The sequence below is a fragment of the Cibotium barometz genome, chromosome 34, assembly GCF_041138505.1.
Source record: "Cibotium barometz isolate CiBa-2024 chromosome 34, ASM4113850v1, whole genome shotgun sequence".
In the NCBI taxonomy this organism is placed as follows: Eukaryota; Viridiplantae; Streptophyta; class Polypodiopsida; order Cyatheales; family Cibotiaceae; genus Cibotium; species Cibotium barometz.
Window position 1 is genome coordinate 6,173,474 of NC_141079.1, and position 23,161 is coordinate 6,196,634.

Genomic DNA, 23,161 nt, shown 5'->3' on the forward strand with positions numbered 1-23,161 from the left:
GAGAGAGAAAGCAGATTGAGGGGTGTAGTCCCTGTGGATAATGGCGATGCCATCCATAGGAAGTTGACCAAGATAGTGCGCCAACGCAGCATCATGTCCATGGACCTTGGCCTGGTCTCTGCTGTCGCTGCCTCTCCCAGCAAATGTGTCAATTTCAACCACCCTCTGCAATCAAAGGATCTGTTCAGCCTGTAGATTGTGCACCCTCTCAAAAGTGCTCTAATGCAAGCTGCTCTTCTACACCAGCACTCGTTCCTACTGCCTTCACTTCCTTGTCATCCCTCAAATACCCTACCAACTGCAATGCAGGCATCTCTACCTCCTCATCCGAATCCTCATCGCGCTGATGAGAAACCCAAAAGTGGCGAGCCACGAGAGGAACCTAGTTTCTAAATTACCTTTCCCCAACCTTTTCACCTCCTACTTATTGAAGGTACAGTAAGCTCCTGTGGGGATGCAGATGTCGATGAAGCGGTCAAGGCGCTGGATGTAGGGGAGGGCATATTGTTGAATGTACTTAAGCAGCTTAACAGGCACCCATCGATCATTGGGGCAATGGGGAAAGGAGATGGAGTGGGGAGCCAAGTATTGTTCCATGTATGCAATTTGCGTCTCATAATGTTGGGATGCAATGGTGAGCGACTTTTCAAAGTCGACTTCATGAGAGAACATGACAAAGAGCTCACTCTTGCCCACCCACGGCCCACCCACCACGGGGTGGTGGAGAGGAACTCACACAAGTTGTCAAAGTGGGTAGCCATGTGAATGCAAAGAGATAGTGTGAACTCGTGCTTGGTTTCTATTGCGTGAAAATGAGAAAGAAGGCACCTTTGGCTATTTATAGGTTAAAATTTAAAGTTTGGTCTTTTCACACTAGACCGCTAGACAAAAAAATTACAGTTTGCAAAAATATTAAGATTTCAATTAAATAAAGATTGGTTAAAAAAGAGCCTACTACAAAATTACAAGCATGTCATCTAATCTAAAATTGTTATAATGTCTTCATTTTTTGCCCCTCTTGTGACATTTACTTCATGTTGATCTCCATCTCCTTGTTGACTTGAAAGCTTGTCATTGCCTTCACCTCGATCCTGAAACTCTTGCCCCTCACGTGCATCAAAACAGAGGCTATTTTCCCATATACTCAGTTCATCTTCAAGCTCTTCCACATGCCTACTATGTGTTGGTAGGGCTATGCTGAAAATTCAAGGTCCCCCATTTGCCATGATTCTGAGACCATGGTTGTCCCTTCCTTACACTTCCCAATCTGTAAAAATATATAAAGTGGCACAATAACCAGAAAGTGTAAGGGTTAACTCTAGACATGCAGTGGAATCAGATATACCTTTCTTCTCATCAACTTGAAACTTGACTCTTCCACATTGTCAAAGCCCATGATTCTAAAGTGTTGACGCAGGTCTGTTAGGCTCCAATGCTTGCTTGCTGCCACTCGCTCAATCCATCCATTTTGCATCATCACAGCTACCTCAATAGGCATAATTTCTTCTTCTGAGGCTTGAAGTGGGATCCATGTCCCGTGCTTTTGCGTCCATCTTTGGTAGTGCAGACGCATGTACAAAATAGAGCGTGCCTTCAAGAACTTGAAAGACACTGTAGAATCTACTACATTTCACTTGTACACATCACCTTGATGTGACCCCTCATTAACCTCCCAACCCTCTCCTAATAATCCTTGAATGAGGTCAGACCGTACCTCCTTACAAATATACATTGTTTTTGTTTGGTGCATTGGCATGGAATTGAACATGTGCACAAAAACATGTAAAGGACAAAACCAATTTAGCCCTACTGACCTAGATGCCTTTGAAAACAAAAAAAAAACGTATGCTTACTGCATAACTTTTTCTCTCCAATCTATTCTCCCTCGATTCCACACGGTATCAAGTCTATGTAATATATACACAATCCAAAGTAGATGAGAGTCCCTCAAAGTAGGAGGGAGATCCTTTCACAATAGCAACATGATCTGAATTGAGTTTGAGAAGTATAACAACTCCCTCTTTCCTTCTTTACAAACACCTTCTCTTCACGAAATCTTCTCTCGCACTCAAACAAGAAGCAAAAAACAACAATGTTTTTTAACCAAAAAAAAACTCATACACATAACCAACAAGGTCGACCCCTTTTTATAGTTTTTCTTGGCTGGCTTGGCTTTCCAGCATCGCTTCTTTTCCATGCGTCCTTCTGATTCAAAGCAACTGCAGTCGTGATGAGTGGCCAACTGCAAGGCTCCATGCCTCCTCTACTTTCTTCCAAATATTTCTCCAGTTATAGCTGTGGCTATGGTATGCAATCATTCTACCATTCTTTTATCCCTTTGCTGCATGTATTATCCTTCTCCACTGCTTTAATCTCTATGATGCTCTCGTGAGTCCAATGACTTCCTCCTCTCTTTCTTGCGCGATTTTTGAGCTTTCCATACGCTGGTTATTACCAACCTTCCCTTTTATCTTTTCTTTAAAAAAAAACTTAATGTCTTGCCTAAGCGTTTCTTTTTTAATAATAATAATAATGAACTCCCATATGGCCTATATACTAGGCATTTTGTCCATGTCCTCATCTTATGAAGAAGGAAAAAATTAGCCACCAAAGGGTTGATATCTTGTAAATGCTCTTCACAATGAGAACCCTAAACACATTAGCTGCCAGTCTTTGAGGCTCCGTTCATGTTAACTTATGACCTTGATATTAGCACCATCGTGCATTGGTTTATTTATAGGCTATCTTTCCTTGAGAGATATTTTTCAAAATAAACACCACCCTATTTTCCTTCTGCAGCCATACCATTCTATATATACAATGATGATATCATAGTAAAAAATGCATTCTATCTAAAATTCTCACAACAACCCCAGTGTTATTCTATACATTATAGGGTTCACAAAAACCATTTAACATATTTTGGCCACCCCCCCTTAGCCTGCGAACATTCATGTCCTACAACTTTCAAATAACTGATGCATTGAATATATGGAGCCATTGTCTTCCTGGTTGCCTTCACATGAACTTGTTCACCCCTTCTCTCCTTGTTTGTTTGATTGGTGGTAATAATCATCATCCTTGTTGCTACATACTTCTTTAGTCGATAGCCATTGACTCTTCTCTGGTGCAAAGTTCAATCCAAATTCTCTAGCTGGTATGAGCCATTGGAAAATCTTTGTTATACTTTAAAATGACCTTCCCACTTTGTTTTAAACTTTGTGTGAAATGTATTGTCCAGCTTGCTGTTATATTGGAGTACCAGGTCACCTTTTTTAATGCCTCTGTCCTTGATCTTCTTGTTAATTCTTTGTTGATTTTGTTCTTGAGTCCTTTGATAATGTTCTATAGCATGCATTCTATCCAACTCCACTATTTGTAGTGCAAGAAGCTTATTCTTGAAAATATGTTGTGGTTCTTCACTTTCTTTTACTAAGAATTTTAAAGCTAGCATTTCCACCTCAATACGTAATAACGCTTCGACACCATAAAGAATATGAAAAAGAGAGAATTGGGTGCCTTCTTTGACTGCAATCCTATAAGCCCAAAGTGCACAAGAAAGCTCTAAATCCCAAGTCCTTTTATGAGATTGTGTCATTTTACTTAACATGCGTATCAATTCCCCATTAAATCTTTCATTTGTCTCTGTTGAAAATACAAGTGAATAGGGTGTGTGCGGGAACAAGCCCTTGGTTAGAGGCTATAAAAGAGAAGATGTAAATGTGAAAGAACCTGTGAAAAGGTGAGAAGAATCTACTGGGAGAGAATAAAGGGTAACATGAGAAGATTTAGGAAGTGTGGAGATATTCTGGGAAAAGTGAAGAGGTGGAGAGAATCAGGGAAAAGAGGTGGAGTGAATCATGGAGAAATCAGTGGGATTTGATGCTTGATGTAAACTCTATAAATTGAGGCATAGCCCTAATGAGAATTTGTTGATTTTTGAGTATCCATGCCTACATTAATCTATTTGCTAATTACCCATTATATCTTAATTATTTACTAATCACTTTGTTAATGATGTTGATTCTAGTGTTTGATCCACCATAGCACATCACAATGCTCAAATTTCAACATGGTATCAGAGCAATGTTAATTTGTGAGCCCATTATCTTGCTAATTATTTTGCTAATTAGGATTAGTAGAAAATTATAATTTTCCCTCTTTTTTCAACTCACCTCTGTACCCCCAGCTGGTGGAGGAGCTCTAGCTCCTTACATACTCACAATTAGGTCAAACCCTTCTAGCACATGGTAGCCACCTCAATACTCTTCAAGCTCATCAACTCCATGCAGCAAATTGCCGAAGCGTTGAGGAGAAATCGCGAATTTGGCCAGCGCAGACTTTTCTGATGAAATTGTAGATCTTGTGCTCATCAAATCAAATTGCTTCAATTCCTCTTAGCCCAAGGTGTTTTCAAGCATGCTCTACAAGCTAGTAAGATAGAATTCAGTTTCATCAAGTCTACAGTGAGATCCAAGCTCTTCATCAAATCTGCAGGTGACTTTGGTAAAACAGAGATTAAGCTTTCAATATTTGGTCAAATCTTGTGTTCTTAGCTTAATCCTCTACTAGACTCATTTCTATTGATGCCTTTGAAAGCATTTGAGCTCATTTGAAGTCTAAGGCACCAGATCTGGACTCCCCGCATACTCTTTTTTTTGTACACAAAACAGTGGATTAATTTGCTAATTAGTGATTAATCAGTGCTGCTAATCACTGTATTTTGGTACAATTGAGGGTTCAATTTAACCATTAGGTATCTGATACAGATCCCTATAACTTCAGATTGCAATTCGGAGTTGGTTTGATACTCCAACCATTCCGTACAAATTGGTTACTCTTGATTTAATGTAATTTCTGGTGATTTTATGCTAATAAATTTATTGTAATCATCTCTTAAACACCAGATTGAGTTGTAAAAGGGTAGACACTACCCTTGAATCTTGAAATTGGATCAAGAGGTAAGACCCCCTTCACAGTACAGCATAGGAAATAGCCAAATTTAATGGGGAGCAGTTTTACACATGGCAGACAAAAACCATGTATTTGCTCATGAGGAAAAATCTGTGGGGATTAGTTGAAGGGAGAGATGAATGCCCAGAGAGAGGGGAAAATGAGTGGAAGATCAGGAATGAAAAAGCATTGGGACTTATTGCACTCAGTTTAAATGATGAAATCATTCATCACATCACAGGGATACAATGGGCAAAAGATGCATGGGATGAAAATAAATTATTTGGTACACAAGCAAAAAATTCAAAGATAAATCTGTTAATGCAGTTCTACAAATTGGACATGAAGGAAAGTGAACCTTTAATCACACACTTGAACAAATATAAAAGCATTAAGCAACAGCTGGTAGCTATTGGCAAAAAGGTAGAAGATGATGAGGCACTAGCAGTGCTTCTGAAGAGTGTGGACAAATCGTTACATTGGGGGTGGTGTAGCATATCTATGTTGAATTTTTAGCTTCCCACATAGATGATCCATTAGTTCACTTCTAAATCTTGGTCCTCTATCAGAAAGTAGCTCTAGTGGTACCCCAAAACGACAACAAATTCCCTCATATACAAATTTTGATACCTCTTTTGCATTGACTGCTTTTGTACCTTTAGCCTCTGCCCATCTTGAGAGATAATCAATGGATGTGAGTATATAACATTTTCCACGTGCAGTCATGGGAAATGGCCCAATGGCATCAATCCCCCATTTTTAAAAAATGTTAAAAGCAAGTATAACATTCCTGGGCTCAAACTTTAGTATTCTTCTTCCCATTCTTTGGCATTGGAAACATGATTTACACTAATGATGTATATCCTTTTGGATTGAAGGCCATATAAAACCTTCCAATAATATCTTTTGTAATGTGATTTTGAAAGAAAAATGTCCTCCGCAACCACCTTCATGATTCACTTCCAAAATCCGATAGCTTTCTTCTCTCCAAGGAATTCTTCTCAGCACTAAATCTGGTCCTTTCATGAGTAAAACATCATTAATCAAGCAAAATTTTTGACATCTCTTAACAAAGTGATACCTCTTTGATTTTGGCAGATCTTGAAGCACTTTTCCTGTCATAAGATATGCTTCTTCTTTGTAAAGGAACTCTCTTCCTTGATACAATGGTCCATCCACCTTAGCTGCATAAAGTGTCGACATAATTACACTTTGAGCAGCTTCGTGAGCTCCATGATTTTGTTCCCTATCAATGTGTTGAATTCTCCATGCTTCAAAATGTCCAAGTAATCTCTTTACTTGTCCTACCCAAGCTTTGAGATGGGTATGCTTGGTTCTCCATACTCCTAGTACCTGTTTGACTACCAACAAAGCATCTCCTTTAATTATAATTCTTTTAATTCCAAAATTAAGACATACCTTTAAACTTTGGCATAGAGTTGCATATTCTGCCTCATTATTGCTTTTGGCTTCTAGTTGAAATCTTGGTTTTTGTATTTCTTTTCCTTGTGAGTCCAGAACCACCATTCCTCTAGTAACCTGATTTAAACCTTTTTGAATGAGCCATCAAAAAAAGTACATAAGCATTGGCAAGTTTTTGACCTTCCATCTTTTTACTTTGTTTTTCTACCTCTTTTACCAGAATTGGCCCCTCTTTATATGTGAGTAAATCGGCTAAAGAAGCTCTAGTGGACTCCTCGATCAAAAATGTGAATTCAAATTTTTGAAGTTCAACTATCCATTTGAGCATACTTCTTGACAAAGTGGTGTTATTAACAAGTTTTGGTAAAAGAGTATAACTGGTCAACACTTTAAAGGGTTTGGGTAACAAGTATGATTTGAATTTTTTGCAAGCATAAACTAGGCTTTACCACCAATTCTGATTCAGAAAATTTTCTTTCCATCTCAGTCTTCACCCTACTTGCATAATACACTAGCTTCATGTACCTGGATTCATTCTCTTGTTACAACAGAATAGCTCCTATTGCATCTGGTCCAATAGAAGGATTTACAAAAAACATTTTATCAAACTCCAAAGCTTTTATATTTGAAATTCCTCCCAACACTTCTTTAACCTTGCCAAAAACTTCTTCACATTCCTCATCCCACTGAAGCCTGATCTTTGTTCACTGCTTATTGAAGTGGATATAACAGTTGTGATAATAACGGAATGAATCTTAATAGATATTTCACTTTTGGAATAAAAGTATGTAGTTGTTCTGTAGAAGTAGGAGAAGATAATAAAATTAGAGGCTTGACCTTGTCTGGATCTGGTCCTATTCCATTTTGAGATACCATATGTCCAAGAAGTTTGATTCTTGGTTGCCCAATAAAGCATTTTTTTGGATTCATCTGCCCACCCCTTGAATCTAACCTATTAAATACTTGCTCCAATGTATTGCAATGTTTATGCCTTGAACTAAAAATGCAGATGTCATCCAAGAAAACTTTAACAAAGTGATCTAGGAATGGTGCAAGTACTTCATTTGATCTTTGCTGATACCAGGAAGGAGAATTCATTAAACCAAAAGGCATAACCCTTTAACAAAAACATCCCCGTGATGGTGTGATAAAAGTTGTCTTCTCTTGATCTTCGGGTGCAATAGCTATATGGAAGTATCGAGAATATCCATCACAAATACTATATCTTTTATGTCCTTCAACTTTATCCAAAATGTCATCAAGGAAAAGTAAAGGGTAATGGTTCCTCTTTGTGGTTGTATTCAATGGTTTATAATCTACACATACCCTCCATCTTCCATCTTTTTTTAGCCTGATCACAACTGGATTACCCCAATCTCAATTTTCTATTTGATAGATAAAACCAGCTTTTAGAAGTTTCTGTACCTCTTCCTTGAGTACTTGAGTTTGTGCTCTTGTCCCAACCTTCTCAACTTTGGAAACACTGGTTTCACACCTTCTTTTAACTCAATCTTGAGTGGTTTACCTATAAATCCTCTTATCTTTTCATAAGAAGTGATAAAAATATTGGAAAATCCGATCAAACATAATAAGATACTCTTGCCTCTCTTCTTTAATGTAAGACTGGTACTCAACATCTTCTATATTAGTTCCTGTAATTGAGGCTAGCAAGTCTTTGGTTGCATTAGATTCTCCATGGTTTCAAATCTTCCTTCGTCTTCTGCTTCATGTATGGTCGTGAGTTTAACTTCCTGTGTGGATCTTCTTCTCCAAGTATGAAAGATACATGTCCATTTTCTATCTCAGAATCATCACTTTCTTCTTCTTCACTTTCACTTTCTATCTCATCTTCTTCAATACTTCTTTCATCTTCATCGTTCAGTTCCATACGATTTACCATATCATAACTCATCCTTTTTCCACTACCTGTATGTACACTTATTATCCCTTTTTCCCAATTTTGAATGGCGCCCACTCTTCGCACAGCCATGGTCTCCCTAAAATGGGAGGATAGGCTCCCAATCCTGCTAGCATGACATGACAATTGATTTTACAATACACATTAAAAAATTCCACATCAAGATTAGTTACAATGCCCAAACATTTTACTTTAGCATGATTTGCTAATTTGATCCTAAAACTAGATTGGGAAGCAATCTGTAAACCAAGTTTCTCCATACAAGATTGAGTGATCACAAAAATTTGAGCTCCTCCATCAATATAAGCTTCTCCCAACACTATTCCTTGATGTTTTAACAGATGGACAAATTTCTGGTAATTCTTCTATAGACATTACTCCCTTTAATGGATTTGGAACAACTTTTTATTAGGATTCACTGCTCGTTTCCATTCCCTTTTCAGCTTTGGACACATTCCCATTATTTGACCAAAACTAAAATCAGCTTTCTGTTGAGCCAAATCTTTTATCAAATTATAATCTTCCTGTTCCTTCCCCAAAGGCAAATTTGTTACCTTGAATCATCTTCTTATTTTCCGCTTTCTTCTTTGACTGTTCTAATATCTCTTGCTTCCCTTTCTTTGAGCTGGGTTCAGCCTCTCCCATTGATAGAAGCTCTTGTTCTTTTTGCTACGGGCATTACTTCTGGTTCCTCTTCCACACTAATAAGACTTACTGCTTTACCTTTTCCTTTCTCATGAGTAGTAGTACCACTGCTACTGGGTTGAGGAACGTCTTTGATTTCTACTCCAAAATTGTTTGCTATGTTATTTAAGTTCTGAGGTAAAGTAAACATATCTCCTCCATGCGATGAGGTTTATTACAATAGGTACTATAATGTCCCCATTCTCCACAATTATAGCAATGTAAATTCATTGGCTATAATCCACGACCTCTTACTTCTTGCCATGTAGCTTGTCCATTTTGATTTGATTGAGAACCTACTCCTCTACCACCAATTGATCCTCTTCCTCGTCCTCTACCTGCACCACCAACCATGTTAAGACTCATATTTTTCATCAACTTAACAACTTCATGTAATTCCTCTTTCAAGGAATCATCCCTTCCCTTTGATTTTGAAGAGGAGTTGGTTCTTCTTTAGCAGTAGGAATGACTTCATTGGTAATAGGCCTTTGTGGTGATCCTTCTTTTGCAACCTTAATTGACCAAGTCTCTTCATTTTCCATTCTTTTTCTCAAGCAAACCGAATAGCTTCATCAAAACGGATAGGATTCCTTAGTTCCACTTTCAATCTGATACCTGGTTTAAGCCCGGCCACAAATCTCTCTTTCTTTATCATTTTGGGTTTAGGGTTTATCCAATTAATCCATAATTCAGCAAACCGAATCATATATAGATTCACCTCTTAATTAGATGCTTACTGATAATTGCAAAGCTCTCTCCATATCTTGTGAGGATCCCTTTCCCTAGCATATTGTGAGAAGTGACCTTCACTTCTTTATATTCAGGTTCACAAAAGGAGGATGTGAGAGTTTCAAAAATTTTGAACAAAAACTTGCAGCCATGTTTTTGCCTCTCCTTTGAGACAATAAGCCAAAATTTGTAGCAGAACTTCTGGAGTGTTCCTATCTTTCATTAAAGCTGTAAATTCCAAATCTTCAATAAAATGTCTCGCATATTCATTTGGTAGCCCAGGGAATTTAGGAAAATCCTGAGCCATTTTGGATCACGTACACACTTATCTTTGAGTCCTTACCTCAGTCACCTTAATTCCCAGGAAGATTCCTCAGTGGGGGCACCAAAACAGAATGTTAAGCGTTGGTAGAGCACCACAAAGCCTCTATTTGTCTTCATGCCACATCATATCCACTTCATCCATAACCACAACACTGGAAAATAGAAGACTCATGACACAGATTTTAAGAACAAAAACCTTGGATACTACAAGTATCAAACTATGACATCAAACTTTGATATTGAGTGAAACATGGAGTTCACTCTTATTACATATAATTCTTAATATTGGATCATTAAAAGAATGGGAATTCAAAATATGGCTTCCTCTTCACATAACTCTATATGATAGACTTCATTTGGAAGATGATATTCCACTTCATTAATTTGTAAAGAGTCCAATACTTGTAGAAGGATAAACCACTTGTAGCTGCTGCTGGTTTAGAAGGAAAAAACCACGGAAGCAAGAAAACCGACACATTCCACCTCATTAATCTCAGTACCCAACACTAGGGAGAGGAACATGTTGACACGATTATTTTCTAAGAGGTAAAATTCTTAGAAAATCTCTAATCCAAGAAACCCGTGGTTGCAGCAACCAGCCTCTCTTTTTTATTGTATAGTTGATTTTTGCCACCTACAATAGGTTGATTCCACAAAGTATCAATTCCAACATAACATATATAGAAATCTCTCTCAGCAAACCAGTCCAACTTCACCTCTAATGTCTTTGTCAACTCAAGCTCATGAACCAAGTTCATATGCTCGTAATATTTACAACCTAATTATGAATAACTAGCTCATGTAAAACTCAAAACAACACAACCAAAAAAAATGTATGCTGACTGCGTAACTTTTTCTCTCCAATCTATTCTCCCTTGATTCCACACGGCATCTAGTCTATGTAATATATACACAATCCAAGTAGATGAGAGTCCCTCAAAGTAGGAGAGAGATCCTTTCATAGCAGCAACATGATCTGAATTGAGTTTGAGAAGTATAACAGCTCCCTCTTTCCTTCTTCACAAACACCTTCTCTTCACGAAATCTCCTCTTGCACTCAAACAAGAAGCAGAAAACAATAGTGTTTTTTTACCCCCAAAAAAAAACTCATACACAACCAAATCTGGTTCTTAACAAGGTCGACCCCTTTTTATAGTTTTTCTTGGCGATCACGATGGCTTGGCTTTCCAGCATCGCTTCTTTTCCATGTGTCCTTCCGATTCGAAGCAACTACAGTCGTGTGATGAGTGGCCAATTGCAAGGCTCCATGCCTCCTATACTTTCTTCCAAATCTTTCTCAAGTTATAGCTGTGGCTATGGTACGCAGTCATGCTACCATTCTTTTATCCCTTTGCTACATGTATTATCCTTCTCCACTGCTTTAATCTCTATGATGCTCTCGTGAGTCCTATGATTTCCTCCTCTCTTTCTTGCACGATTTTCTCAGCTTTCCATGCGCCAGTTACCAACCTTCCCTTTTTCTTAAAAAACTTAATGTCAATGCTTTGCCTAAGCATTTCTTTTAAAATAATAATAACAATAATAATGAACTCCCATATGGTCTATGTACTAGGCATTTTGTCCAGGTCCTCATGTTATGAGAAGAAGGAAACAATTGGCCACCAAAGGGTTGATATCTTTAGGTGCTCTTCACAATGAGAAACCTCAACACATTAGCTCTACCAGTCTTTGAGGCTCCGTTCATATTAACTTATGACCTTGATATCAGCACCATCGTGCTTTGGTTTATTTATAGGCTATCTTTCCTTGAGAGATATTTTTAAAAATAGACACCACCCTATTTTCCTTATGCTGCCATATCATGCTATATATACAATGATGATATGATAGTAAAAAATTCATTCTATCTAAAATTCTCACAACAATCCCAGTGTTATTCTATACATTCTAGGGTTCACACAAAAACCATTTAACGTCTCAAAGGAAAACATTTCTTTGAGGACATGTCATCAAGGCCTCCTAAGCATATATGTATGTGTGTGTGAATGGGACTAAATGCAAAACATATTACACTATATGAGGCGTGTGCTTCGGATCTTGCAATGAGTGTGCTAAAAAGTGCTCATTACCATGCCTTTTATGTTGGGAAAACACTTGGGTATAGGGCCAAATCTAGGGTGGATCTAGTAAGTGTTAAAACCCTAAGATCTCTCTAGATAATTGTTATGCATAAATATGCATAAATCAGGCATAAACTCAACCACCCAACACCCCCGAGCCCAAGGGATGCACACATGAATCATAAATGAAATACATCATACCTCTACCTTGGTGTCCCATACCATCAAGAGGTATAACTCCAATCCAATAGCATGTAGCTATAGTGTGAAATGGTAGATGAGTAGATATGGACCTCTACACAAGAGACCATAGCATAAACCTCCAAGCCTCCAAGCCTCCAAGCCCCCCAAGATCCCTTGAGTGTGCCCCATGCCCCTATTATATAGGAGGACCCTCAATTGACTCTTGACTTTCCATTTCTCATGTGTGACCCTTGGATGCCTAACCCTAACCTTAACCCTTAAGGTTAGTCCTAACCCATACTCCACTAGAGCTTGTTCCCATGCTCCCATGATCACAAGCCTAATGTGGGTTAGCCTCCTAGTATATGCACACATAATGTGTATATAACATAGCACACATAATGTACATATAATAGTAAGGCACATAGAGATAAGCTTGTTGACGTGGCACACATTATTGTGATAGAAGAGGCTCAGATACAGTCTCTTGAACTTAATACACCAATGATTGAGCCACCAATGTGAGAAGAAAATGAGGCTTAGCACCACTAATGGAAGTTCATGCACAAGACAATCCATCGTCGTCTAGAGTACATAACTGTGACAACAAATAGAGTTGTTGGAAAAAGAAGGCATCCTAATTTCTTGGGGGGAATGGGCTAGCCTTTTAATAAATAGGCTATGGTCCATGAAGCAAACTGGCCAATTAAAAGAATGGAGGCCTACAATGTTGTCACATGCTTTGGCTACTTGGCAGAAATGAGAAGGAGATGTGGAGTGATGATAAATGAGTTAGGAAGGAGTGCAAGCTATGGTGCCTACCCCATTCTTTAAGGGAAGAGGAGAACATTCAAATGGAGTCACATAATAGTTTGTGTAGGTTTGCAATAGCTCTGTGATACACATGTGTGGAATGTGGATTGTTCTATAGAAGGTATTCTGGGAAACACTCCAGGAATATGAAGGTAGCTTGTGGAACATCTATCACTATGGATGAGAGAAAGAACTTTGTGTTTAAGTTTAATGAATGCACTAATATAATGGGATTACACCCTAATATATGCAATAAAGTAATGCACCAAGCCATGTTCGACCATCTTGTAGAGATGGAGATCTAAATTAAAGGACTTCAAAGATAGGATTAAAAAAGCAGCAATAGAAAATGGGGAGGTTATAAGAGAGAATATTATTATTCCAAGGGGGGTCCATGTATTTCATGTTCGGACTCCTGGTTTGATTGCTAAAGGCCTTACATACTCAGTCACAATTTCAGGATTTCCACATTGTACATACATTGACTTCACACAGAGAGAAGCAAGGAAAAATCAATACATGCCATACAAGCATATATAATTTGTAGTTTGTCAATTTATGCACCAATCAGCTCACTAAGGTTGAGTTATTTTTCAAGCTTTGTGTGGCAAGAGAAACATCACGTCTTTGGAGTAGTTGGGCCTATAGTAGCTAAAGCATTGTCATTCTGCTCTACTATTAGCTATTGTCCTTCTTCGAAGGCTTTGCAAACTATTATGGATACGCAAGCTAGATTGCTGAGTTTAGACATTTTGAATGTGTCATCCCTTTTTGTATGCATCCAGAGGTTGAGGTGGAAGGTGGAACTGCGATGGTCATAATATTATTGATCTACAGAAACAACTTGCTCGCTTAATTCTTATTTCATGCAGGGTTCGGGGAAAGATAGGTTCGACTTAGCCCAGAACTTGTTCAAATTTGTGCAGAGCTTACTTAAATTTGCAGGTGAAGGAGAAGAATCCTCTTCAAAATTGTCAAGGTTGAGTAATATTTTACAAAAATTTATAGAGAAATGCCTTCTCAAAACGGTCAATTTCCTCTTCAAATTACAATGTGAAGGTTTTTTTTTTTAAATCCGCCTAAGAAAAATGTATGAGTGAGAGGTTGCTAAGAGTGAGAGGCTGGATGGAAGTGCCAAGATCGTGGGGTTGGTGCCAAAATTAAAACATAACAAAGGTTGTTTTTCTTTTTTTCCAAAAGGAAAAAAGTTGGAGAAGATAAAAGAAAAAGAGGCAATCTTGCCAAATGCAGGGGTTGTTCACAAGGCTACGTACAGTATTGGCAGGTTTTTGTGTGTGTGTGTGTGTGTGCGCGTGTGTGTGTGTGTGTTTTGCGCTCTAGCATGCCCTCTTACCGCCATCACCGTACCACGAATGCGCCCATGCTGGGCGCCCACACACTAATGGCAGATTATAGAAGTAATTATACACCACCATTCTCTTCTAATCTTTCCATTAATCAGGAGCCTCGCCTGCTAACCTCCTACTCTGGCCACAAGGGAGGGGTCACATGCATCAAATTCAGGCCCTTCATGAAACACCTCGTCTCCGGTGGTGTGGATGGATCTGTGCTCATGTGGAGCCTCTTCTGCCGCCCTAATCTGGCTCGCCAAACACAAATTCGGCCCTACCGCTTCCTTGGCCATCAGGTAACCATTGATTTCCATTTCCTGCTAATTTGATTCTCTAATTGAGTTTACTCGTGTGCAAATGATAGATTGTTGAGTTAATACAGCGATATCTGGATCACTAATTAAGGTGATTGATTTGTTAATACAATGACCTGAGATGTTTGAGGAGCGGTAATCCATTATCCAGTGGTTAATTAAATACCTACCATAATAATTCAATGCAGTAATTAATTAATGAATCTGCTAATGTGTTACTAAAATATAGTTAACCGACTGATTTTTTATTTTTTATTCGGAAAGCATAAGCTATATTAATAAAAAGAGGGGGGATTACCAAAAAAAAACTGATTTGGTAATGGGAGCACTTACTAATGCGGTGATTGATTAATTATTTGCTAACCTTATTTTAACGTTTCTTAATGAATAATTAATGGAGAGCACGCTAAGCACACATGTGAATGGCACGTGACATTAATATCACATGAACTGAGGGCAGGAAGTAGGCAGCTAATGTGAGGTCGGATTTCTATCCGAAGGGACTTGGTGCCTTGAGGGTATGCTATCCCGCCCCGAATAGGAGGTGCAAGGAGAGGCAAAGCACGGAACTTCGCCCGGCACCTGGGAAGGCCTAACGTGTAACGTGCCTACCCGATGTGTGAGTGTGTTCCTAGGGTGCCTACCATGGGTCCATGCTTTGCCTCTCCTTGCACCTCCTCCCCATATAGAGGCAAACTATTTGGGGCGGGCTAGCATACCCTCAAGGCACCAAGTCCCTTCGGATAGAAATCCCACCTCACAGCTAAGGTAAAGGCTAAGTAAGCTATAGATTAGTATAAATAATTAACATTGTCCATTTTCTCCTGCTAAATAATTTTCAAATTCTACCCAAACCTCCTCCTCCCCTTCCCAAACTAGGAGTTTTATACTCGAGATGCTAATCAAACCATCATGTGCAATCCTTGTCAATGTGTGTGTGTGTGTGTGTGTGTGTGTGTGAGAGAGAGAGAGAGAGAGAAGGGGAACAATGTGACTTCTCATCCATTTTCATCCTTTCCTTAGATTCACGCATTGTACTACAACAAACATATGTGTGTGTGTTTGTGTGGGTGTGCGCACGCGCGTGTGCGTGCATGTGAGAGAGAGAGAGAGAGAGAGAGAGAGAGAGAAGAGTGTGACTTCTCATCCATTTTCATCCTTCCGTTAGGTTCAGGCACTGTCATATAACAAATACGCATGCTTAAATTAAAAACTATGCTCCTTTTTTTCGTTTAAAAGACCATGTATTTAATGCTTTTGCAAGTAGTGTGACCCAATTAGATGGGCCATTGGATGAGGCCGCTATTAGTTGGAAAGTTGGAAAGGCCACACTAGCATGTCATGTTAAGCTTAGCCTAATTGTCCTACTTCGATGTCAATGATCCTAAGCACCATCTCAATAAATAAGCACAGCTATGTCATTGCCAGTATGATAAGCCTTAATGACATTGTGATTAGCCTTTAACTAACGCGTTTTGGCAATGGTAGTAACTTCATGCATTCATCAACTTGATCGTGCTCACGCGTGTGAGCGTGAATGGGATGTAACTAATCCTATGACATGTCATCAAATTGATCATGCCGATGTGCATGCCTATGGAGCACAACTAATACTATGACATATCACTGGAATACAACTAACACTATGTGATGTGGCATGATGATATGACACATCAGTGGAATACCACTAACACTATGTGATGTGGCATGATGATATGGCACGAGCATGTCTACATAATGCAAGTAAACCCTTGATGACATGGTGTTTGAGGTCCATTTTTTCACGACTTCTTTTAGCTATGCAATTTACCCAATGAGGGGGCTCCATGACATGGTGTTTGAGGTCCATTTTTTTCATTCTTTCTCTTTAGTAATTGTTTGATTAATTTAATGAGTGGATGCTAATCCCATGTTCAACACATGAGGTAAAGCATACTTAGGGTGCATGTTAAACCCACATTAATGCATGGTAGAGTGCATGATGCATGTTAAACCCACATTAATGCATGTTAGAGTGCATGTTAATCCCACTTGGGGTAATTGATTATGTCAACCTTGATTAATTTAATGAGTACATGCTAATTCCACGTTAAACACATGAGATAAGCACATTGAGAATGCATGTTAATCCCTGAGCTACTTAAAGCTTGTTTATATGAATCCCTAATACTGGTTAATGAGCTAAATGGAGAGCATGTTAATCCAATATGTTAAGCTTACTGGCTTTATTGATTAAAATTAGGTCATGTGATTAATACTAACTTTTTTAATTTAGTGCAGGGTGAGGTTTGTGCAGTTGCAGTCTCCCCTTTGGATACAGTGGTGGCTTCTGCTTCTAAAGACAAAACAGTGCGCCTTTGGATACCCACAGCGTGAGTACCATTTAATTTATTGATTTAACTAGCCAGAAGCGTATTAATTTTGGCAAAGCTAACCCTAATCCATTCATCAAAGACTTTAAAATTTGACCTAATTAAGAGAAGTAGGGTAGGATTAATTAGTGATATTTAGCACGCCCTACCCTAGTTAAGAGAATCAAAGTAGGATTAAGGTTGTTTCCTTGCACACCCGTTAGACAAGGATTAAGTGGCTTGATCAGATAAATGTAATCAGTAATTAAGTGGCTCATAAGGATTATCTTTTTAACTCAATAATATCTTAATTAGATCAATTTCAAGAAGGATTTAGTTTTAGTAATCTATTCAACAATATAGAGCTTGATTAGAGAAATCTAAACTACAATTAACCTAATTGAAGGACTATCTCTTAACGAAGGTTCCTTATTAGTGCAGGATAAAGCTTGATTTGTCGAAATCTAGCTAATTAGTACAAAGCTTTGATTATTTACATGTGATTTTACAGAGAAGGAAAAAACAGTGTTATCAGAGCTCACAGCAGCACTGTAAGAACAGTAGCTTTCAGTCCAGACGGAGAATGCCTTCTCACAGGCTCTGATGATAAGGCTTTAAAGGTTATTATCATTATTACTCTGACCTAGTAACTTAATCACAGGCCCTGATCATAAGGCTTTAAAGTTTACCATCATTAATCCTCTGACCTACTAACTTAATCAACTTGTAGTAGCCTTAATCAAATATTCGATTGCATTCAATTCAGGCTACAAAATTGTTCATAAAGCATGATCATATAATCAATTTCAACCCTTACTAGATAGTCAAGGACTTAACCTAATTAGCAGTAGCCTTAATGAAATACTTAATCGCCCAGAGATCTACAAAATGATCAATTCTTCTTGATTATATCATCATGTTTGAGCCGCCCCGTTAACAGCCACCCTTGAGGAAGCATTCCCCAAGAGGGTTTGAACATACTTGATGAATTTTCTGTTAAGGCCAATGTCTTGTAAAGATTGAAAGAGGAAGGACCAATCAATTCTGTTGTAAGCTTTGTCAAAGTCTATTTTTAGAAAGATGCAGTTTTGCCTAGAGCTTTCAGCATGTTCCATGCCCTCCCAAAGACTTATGATAGCATCAAGGAGATACTTCCCCTTAATAAAACCTTTTTGCTCCTTCGGGATCCAGGCATCCATGTAGGGGTTAATTCTCCTAGTCAGAATGTGTGCAAAGACTTTGTAAAGAGAAGAGAGACATGTTATGGGCCTCCAAATCCCCAAGTCATCCTTCTCCCCTTTTTTGTGGATTAGCTTAATAACCCCCACATTGGTTTTATCAGCAAGGAAACCCTTTCTCATGGCTTCTTTCCAGATGTTTAAGATGTGTGGGGCGAGCTTCTCTTTGAAGGCATGGAAGAACTCATTAGGGATCCCATCTTCCCTAGGGGATTTTCCCTTTCTGAGGTCTCAGGTGAGTGATAGCATCCTTCACCTCCTTCTCAGAGAAGGGGGCATCTAATTTCATAGCCAATGAAGGATTAACCATTTTTTTCCTAGTGAGAGCGATTTTGGCTCTAGCTGTGATAATTTCTGGAGTGGGAGAGGAGACAGTAGAGAACAAGTTAAGAAAATGGTCCTTGATGACTTGAAGGTTTTCCTCTTCAGTAACAGCAGCCTGGCCATTAGGTTTCTTAACCATAGGAATAAGATCTCTAGCTTTTTTCCTTTTGAGTAAAGAAAACATCTTAGGGTGGGGGGTGTCAATTTTTCTAGCCCACGCCTCTCTATACCAAAGCATAGTAGTCTTGGCAGCAAGCAGTTCCTCAAGTCTAAGCTTGTTCCTTAGATCAATTAGAGTATGATCAACCAAACCCTTGTTAGATTGAAGGAAAACTTGAATCTGTTTTTTAATCTACACTATGCGATTCAGACGAAAAGCAGCAGCTTTCTGCTTATAGTCCCTGCAAATAGATGCACCCTATTGACCAGCAAAGCCCAACCCTTGGAGGGGGAAACACATTGCCTGAAGGCATCTGAGATGAAACCTTTTATCTCTTGTTGCACACACGGTATTAGGAAACAAGATGTGTCCAGGTGTGGCCAGCCAGCCCTACCTTTAGCCTGCCCCACCCCGAAAGATTGCAAATCAAGGGAAAGTAGTCTGAGATGTTGAGGGAAGTGTCTGTAAAGCACTTGACGTTTGTGAACATGTCCACCAGGCAACTAGAGGCATAGAGTCTATCAAGTCTCGCAGCCCTGTGATAGTGACCTTTTTGAAGATTAGACCAGGTGAACCCTTTTTTAGGGGAGAGGTCTGAAAGGTCCTTACCCACCTTCAGAAGTTCTCATTTAGCCTTCTCAAGACCACTAACTGTTCTTCCCAGAAATCTACTTCCCATGTTAAAATCACCCACCAACAAAATGGGACCCTCTATCTGATTAACAGAATGCCAAGATGTTGCCCTCATACTAGCCAAACAAGAAGCGTAAATAGAAACCACTGTGAAGTTGAACGGTTTCCCCAATTGAACCGTTGTCCAACTGTACATATCATCATCAAAATTGCATCAAATCATTACGGATACAAAATGATCAAAGATGAAGGGGTGATTAAGTTGACTGTTGAAGAGATTATCTCGCATTAAGCCACTACTATCCTCAAATTAAACTTGGCGTATACGAATTAAAGCTTCAAGTAGGGAGGATACAAATTCTTATGAATCAAAAGACTAATGGATACTAATTAATCCTTAATTAAATGCCGTTAATTATCAGATTTGGGACGTTGAGACGGAGAGATTTCTCGCTGGATTAAGTGGGCATATGAATTGGGTGCGGTCGGCTGAATTCAATTCCAATGGACGGTGATTAATTATAACAACTATTGAAATTTTGTAAATCAAGCATTATTTATCGTTTCATTTGCTGAAATCGAATTGGAATTAAGCTTGTATTGATGCAGTTAATGGTTATGTGCAGGTTAGTGGTTTCTGGAGGGGATGATAAGACAGTGAGGCTTTGGGACGTTGAACGACATGAATGTGTGCACGTCTTTAATGATGTTGCAGGGTATAAAAATTTTAAATGATCAAGATTAATTATCCAAAAATTATAATGGAATAAGGCTTCTAAGTGAGATCACCATAATTCTATTATTAATAGGAGATTATATTATAGATAATAATCTAGCTTCTTTCTAGTATTATCGAAAATTATAATGGATTAAGGCTTATAGGGGCCCACAATGAGTTAAAAAAAGAAAATCAATTAATTAATTAATGGAAGTGACTATTAAATCGGTCCAACTAAGGTTTAGAAACGGGGTAGCTAGTCACGGTGGAGTACCCAACCGATGGAGAAATCACATCATAAAGCAAGAGGGGTTACAGGACATGGAGGGGGTCGCATCTGACGGTTGCATATAGAGAGAGCCGGACGAACGGAGGCACGTTCAATAGTTGTAACATGAACGTGCCTCCGACCGTTCATAAACTATGACTAATTCTGTTATTAATAGGAGATTAATTAATCTAACTTCTTTCCGGTACATATCCATGAATTTATTACACATGGTTGAAGTAAAATTCATCTTCCCTTTCTTCAATGGAGTCATACCTTGACTTGCTCAATCAATAGTACAACATTTTTGGTTTCCTTCTAATAGTTTTTTTCCATATTAACCCTCATTTTGGATTTATTAGGCTTTCTCCATATTATATACCATCAGAGAAAAAAAACTACCAAGCAATTATCATTGCAATAATTGATAGTGGCTCTCTATCATGAGTTTTAATGTTAGTGGTTTTTCCTCCTAATTTCCAATGCAATGTGGTTTGTGTTCACTATTCCTCTTATTGATGGTGGGTTGTAATATTTGTATGCCTATTTATCAAATGTGAATTATAGTGATATTAGCAAAACACTTCATGTGTTATGTCACATTAATCTTCTCACAAATTCATTACTATCTTTTTTAGTGTTGACTTATTGTTGCAAAATCATAAACTACTTGAAGATGTAATATATACTATCTAAACTTGATTTATAGTTATGCTTACTTTATATTTCACTAATTCCCTCGTGTAGTATGGTAAATTGCACTCGGTTTCATCCTCATGGATCGTGCATTGGAAGTAGTGGTGCAGATCAAGCTGTTCAGGTGCAACTACAAGAAACCCATTTTTCCACAATTAAGTTATTCCACTTGCCAAATCTTCCTTTTTGAAAGGAATTACAGAGCAAATTAAATGTTGGGAATTGAAGCACATTAAATTATTCCAACTTTGAAAGAAATTGCAACAAATTAAATGTTGGGAATACCTTTTTAGCATTAAAATTATATTATGGTGAAGGTTAGAAGATGAAAAGTTGAAAAGATAGTTCTCACTACTATTGACTAGCTTGCGTATTCCATTTGTGCATCTATATTCATACAAGGTCTCAGATATGGGATATTAGAAGCAAGATGTTGATCCAACACTATGCGCAAAATGCAAGGATAGTGAGATCTCTTTGTTTCCACCCAACTGGAAACTTCCTTCTCTCAACTTGTGATGATGCCACCCTCAAAGTAAGGTTATTTAGCTTCTTCTGACTTTTCTTTTTATTTCTTCAAAATTGATAAATCAACCTTAAGTCACTTTTGTGCCTTGATTAGAGGACTAGTATTAACAAGTTCAATTTTAAGATTACACATGCTTGATAGTTTTAATATTCTCATAAGTTTTGTTTGAGATTATTTTGTTAGATTTGTAAGGAAAAAATAAATCGAAGAGAGAGAGAGAGAGAGAGAGAGAGAGAGAGAGAGAGAGAGAGAGAGAGAGAGAGAGAGAGAGAGAGAGAGAGAGACCCCTTATAGGTGTACCAAAAAGGGATATAAAATAAATCATATTTGAAAAAAAAACCAATGTAGAAATTAATTTTTTTAAAAGAACCTGGAGCATGGAGTCTATAACCAAAAGTGGTCACCCTTTTCAATCTAGCCATTTATACGGTAGTGATGTGTGGATGTAGGCTAATAATGGGCTAGGGTACTTGTTCAATGCTTAGGAAGTTTTTCCCTGAGCGTGTGTACACATCTTATAAGTTGGTGTGTAAGTGACCTTATCATCATGTTACGTCACTTGTACTTCACTCATTCCAATCTAATTATGGCATGCCCGTGTTCGTCACTTGAATTTTGGCAGTTTGTTGAAATCGAATGAAGACAGAAGATGGTGTCAGAGTTGCCAAGCTTTAAGCCCATGTCAAGCATGTACGTGAGGGGTATATTTTGGGCAAGATGCAATGGGCATCATTTCCAAAAGATGGATCAGTAAAAGCTATCAAAAAATTATAGCTTATACATATAGTGATGTATGTGGTCCTACGAGGATACCATCGATCATAGGGGATATCTCTACTTTGTGACCTTTATTGATGAATACTCTAGGCACACCTGGTTGTATCCATTGAAGGCAAAGTCAGAGGTTTTACATGCTTTAGGCACTTTATTTCTATAGTTGAAAATGTGTCTACATGTAAATTTGGCACCCTTTAATTAGATCGCAGGGGGATTGGGGGTGGTATGTCAAAGGAGTTTCATGCATGTATGGCTAAAAGAGCTATAAAACATCAATGCATGATGCCTTACATAGCTCGACAAAATGGTGTCGCTAAGTGAAAGAATAGATAATATCTCATAGAGATGGCACGTTATGCTTGGTTAAAGGCCAAGATCTGCCTCATGTTTTTTTGTTGGAGGTGTGCCACACTTATGTGCTAACAATGCCCCACTAGGGCCTTGTAGAGACAATTACCCCTTATGAAGCTTAGAATGGTAGGAATCCCTCTATGGCTCATTTACGTGTTTTTGGTTATCTTGCTTATACTCTTGTGCTTGAGAAACAACTTAATAAGTTTGATGATTTAAAATGCATTTTTGTGAGATACATCTCAAAAAGCATAGATTATGGTGAGACCTTTGCCCTCACGTCTCGTATGACTACAATCCAGTGTATTATTGTATTAGCAATATATCATGGATGGAATGTACA

General features: G+C 38.3%; 1 protein-coding gene across 1 annotated transcript in view; it reads left to right on the forward strand.

Annotated features, from left to right (window-relative positions):
- The window catches only part of LOC147618654 (uncharacterized), a 51,688-nt gene that overhangs the window by 25,108 nt on the left and 3,419 nt on the right, over positions 1-23,161 (forward strand). The window contains exons 5-11 of the mRNA XM_086774353.1: positions 14,570-14,755; positions 17,054-17,145; positions 17,636-17,744; positions 19,902-19,990; positions 20,106-20,195; positions 21,213-21,285; positions 21,571-21,696. Of these exons, the coding sequence (XP_086630479.1) occupies positions 14,570-14,755; positions 17,054-17,145; positions 17,636-17,744; positions 19,902-19,990; positions 20,106-20,195; positions 21,213-21,285; positions 21,571-21,696 (765 nt within the window). The remainder of the gene's footprint in view (positions 1-14,569; positions 14,756-17,053; positions 17,146-17,635; positions 17,745-19,901; positions 19,991-20,105; positions 20,196-21,212; positions 21,286-21,570; positions 21,697-23,161) is intronic.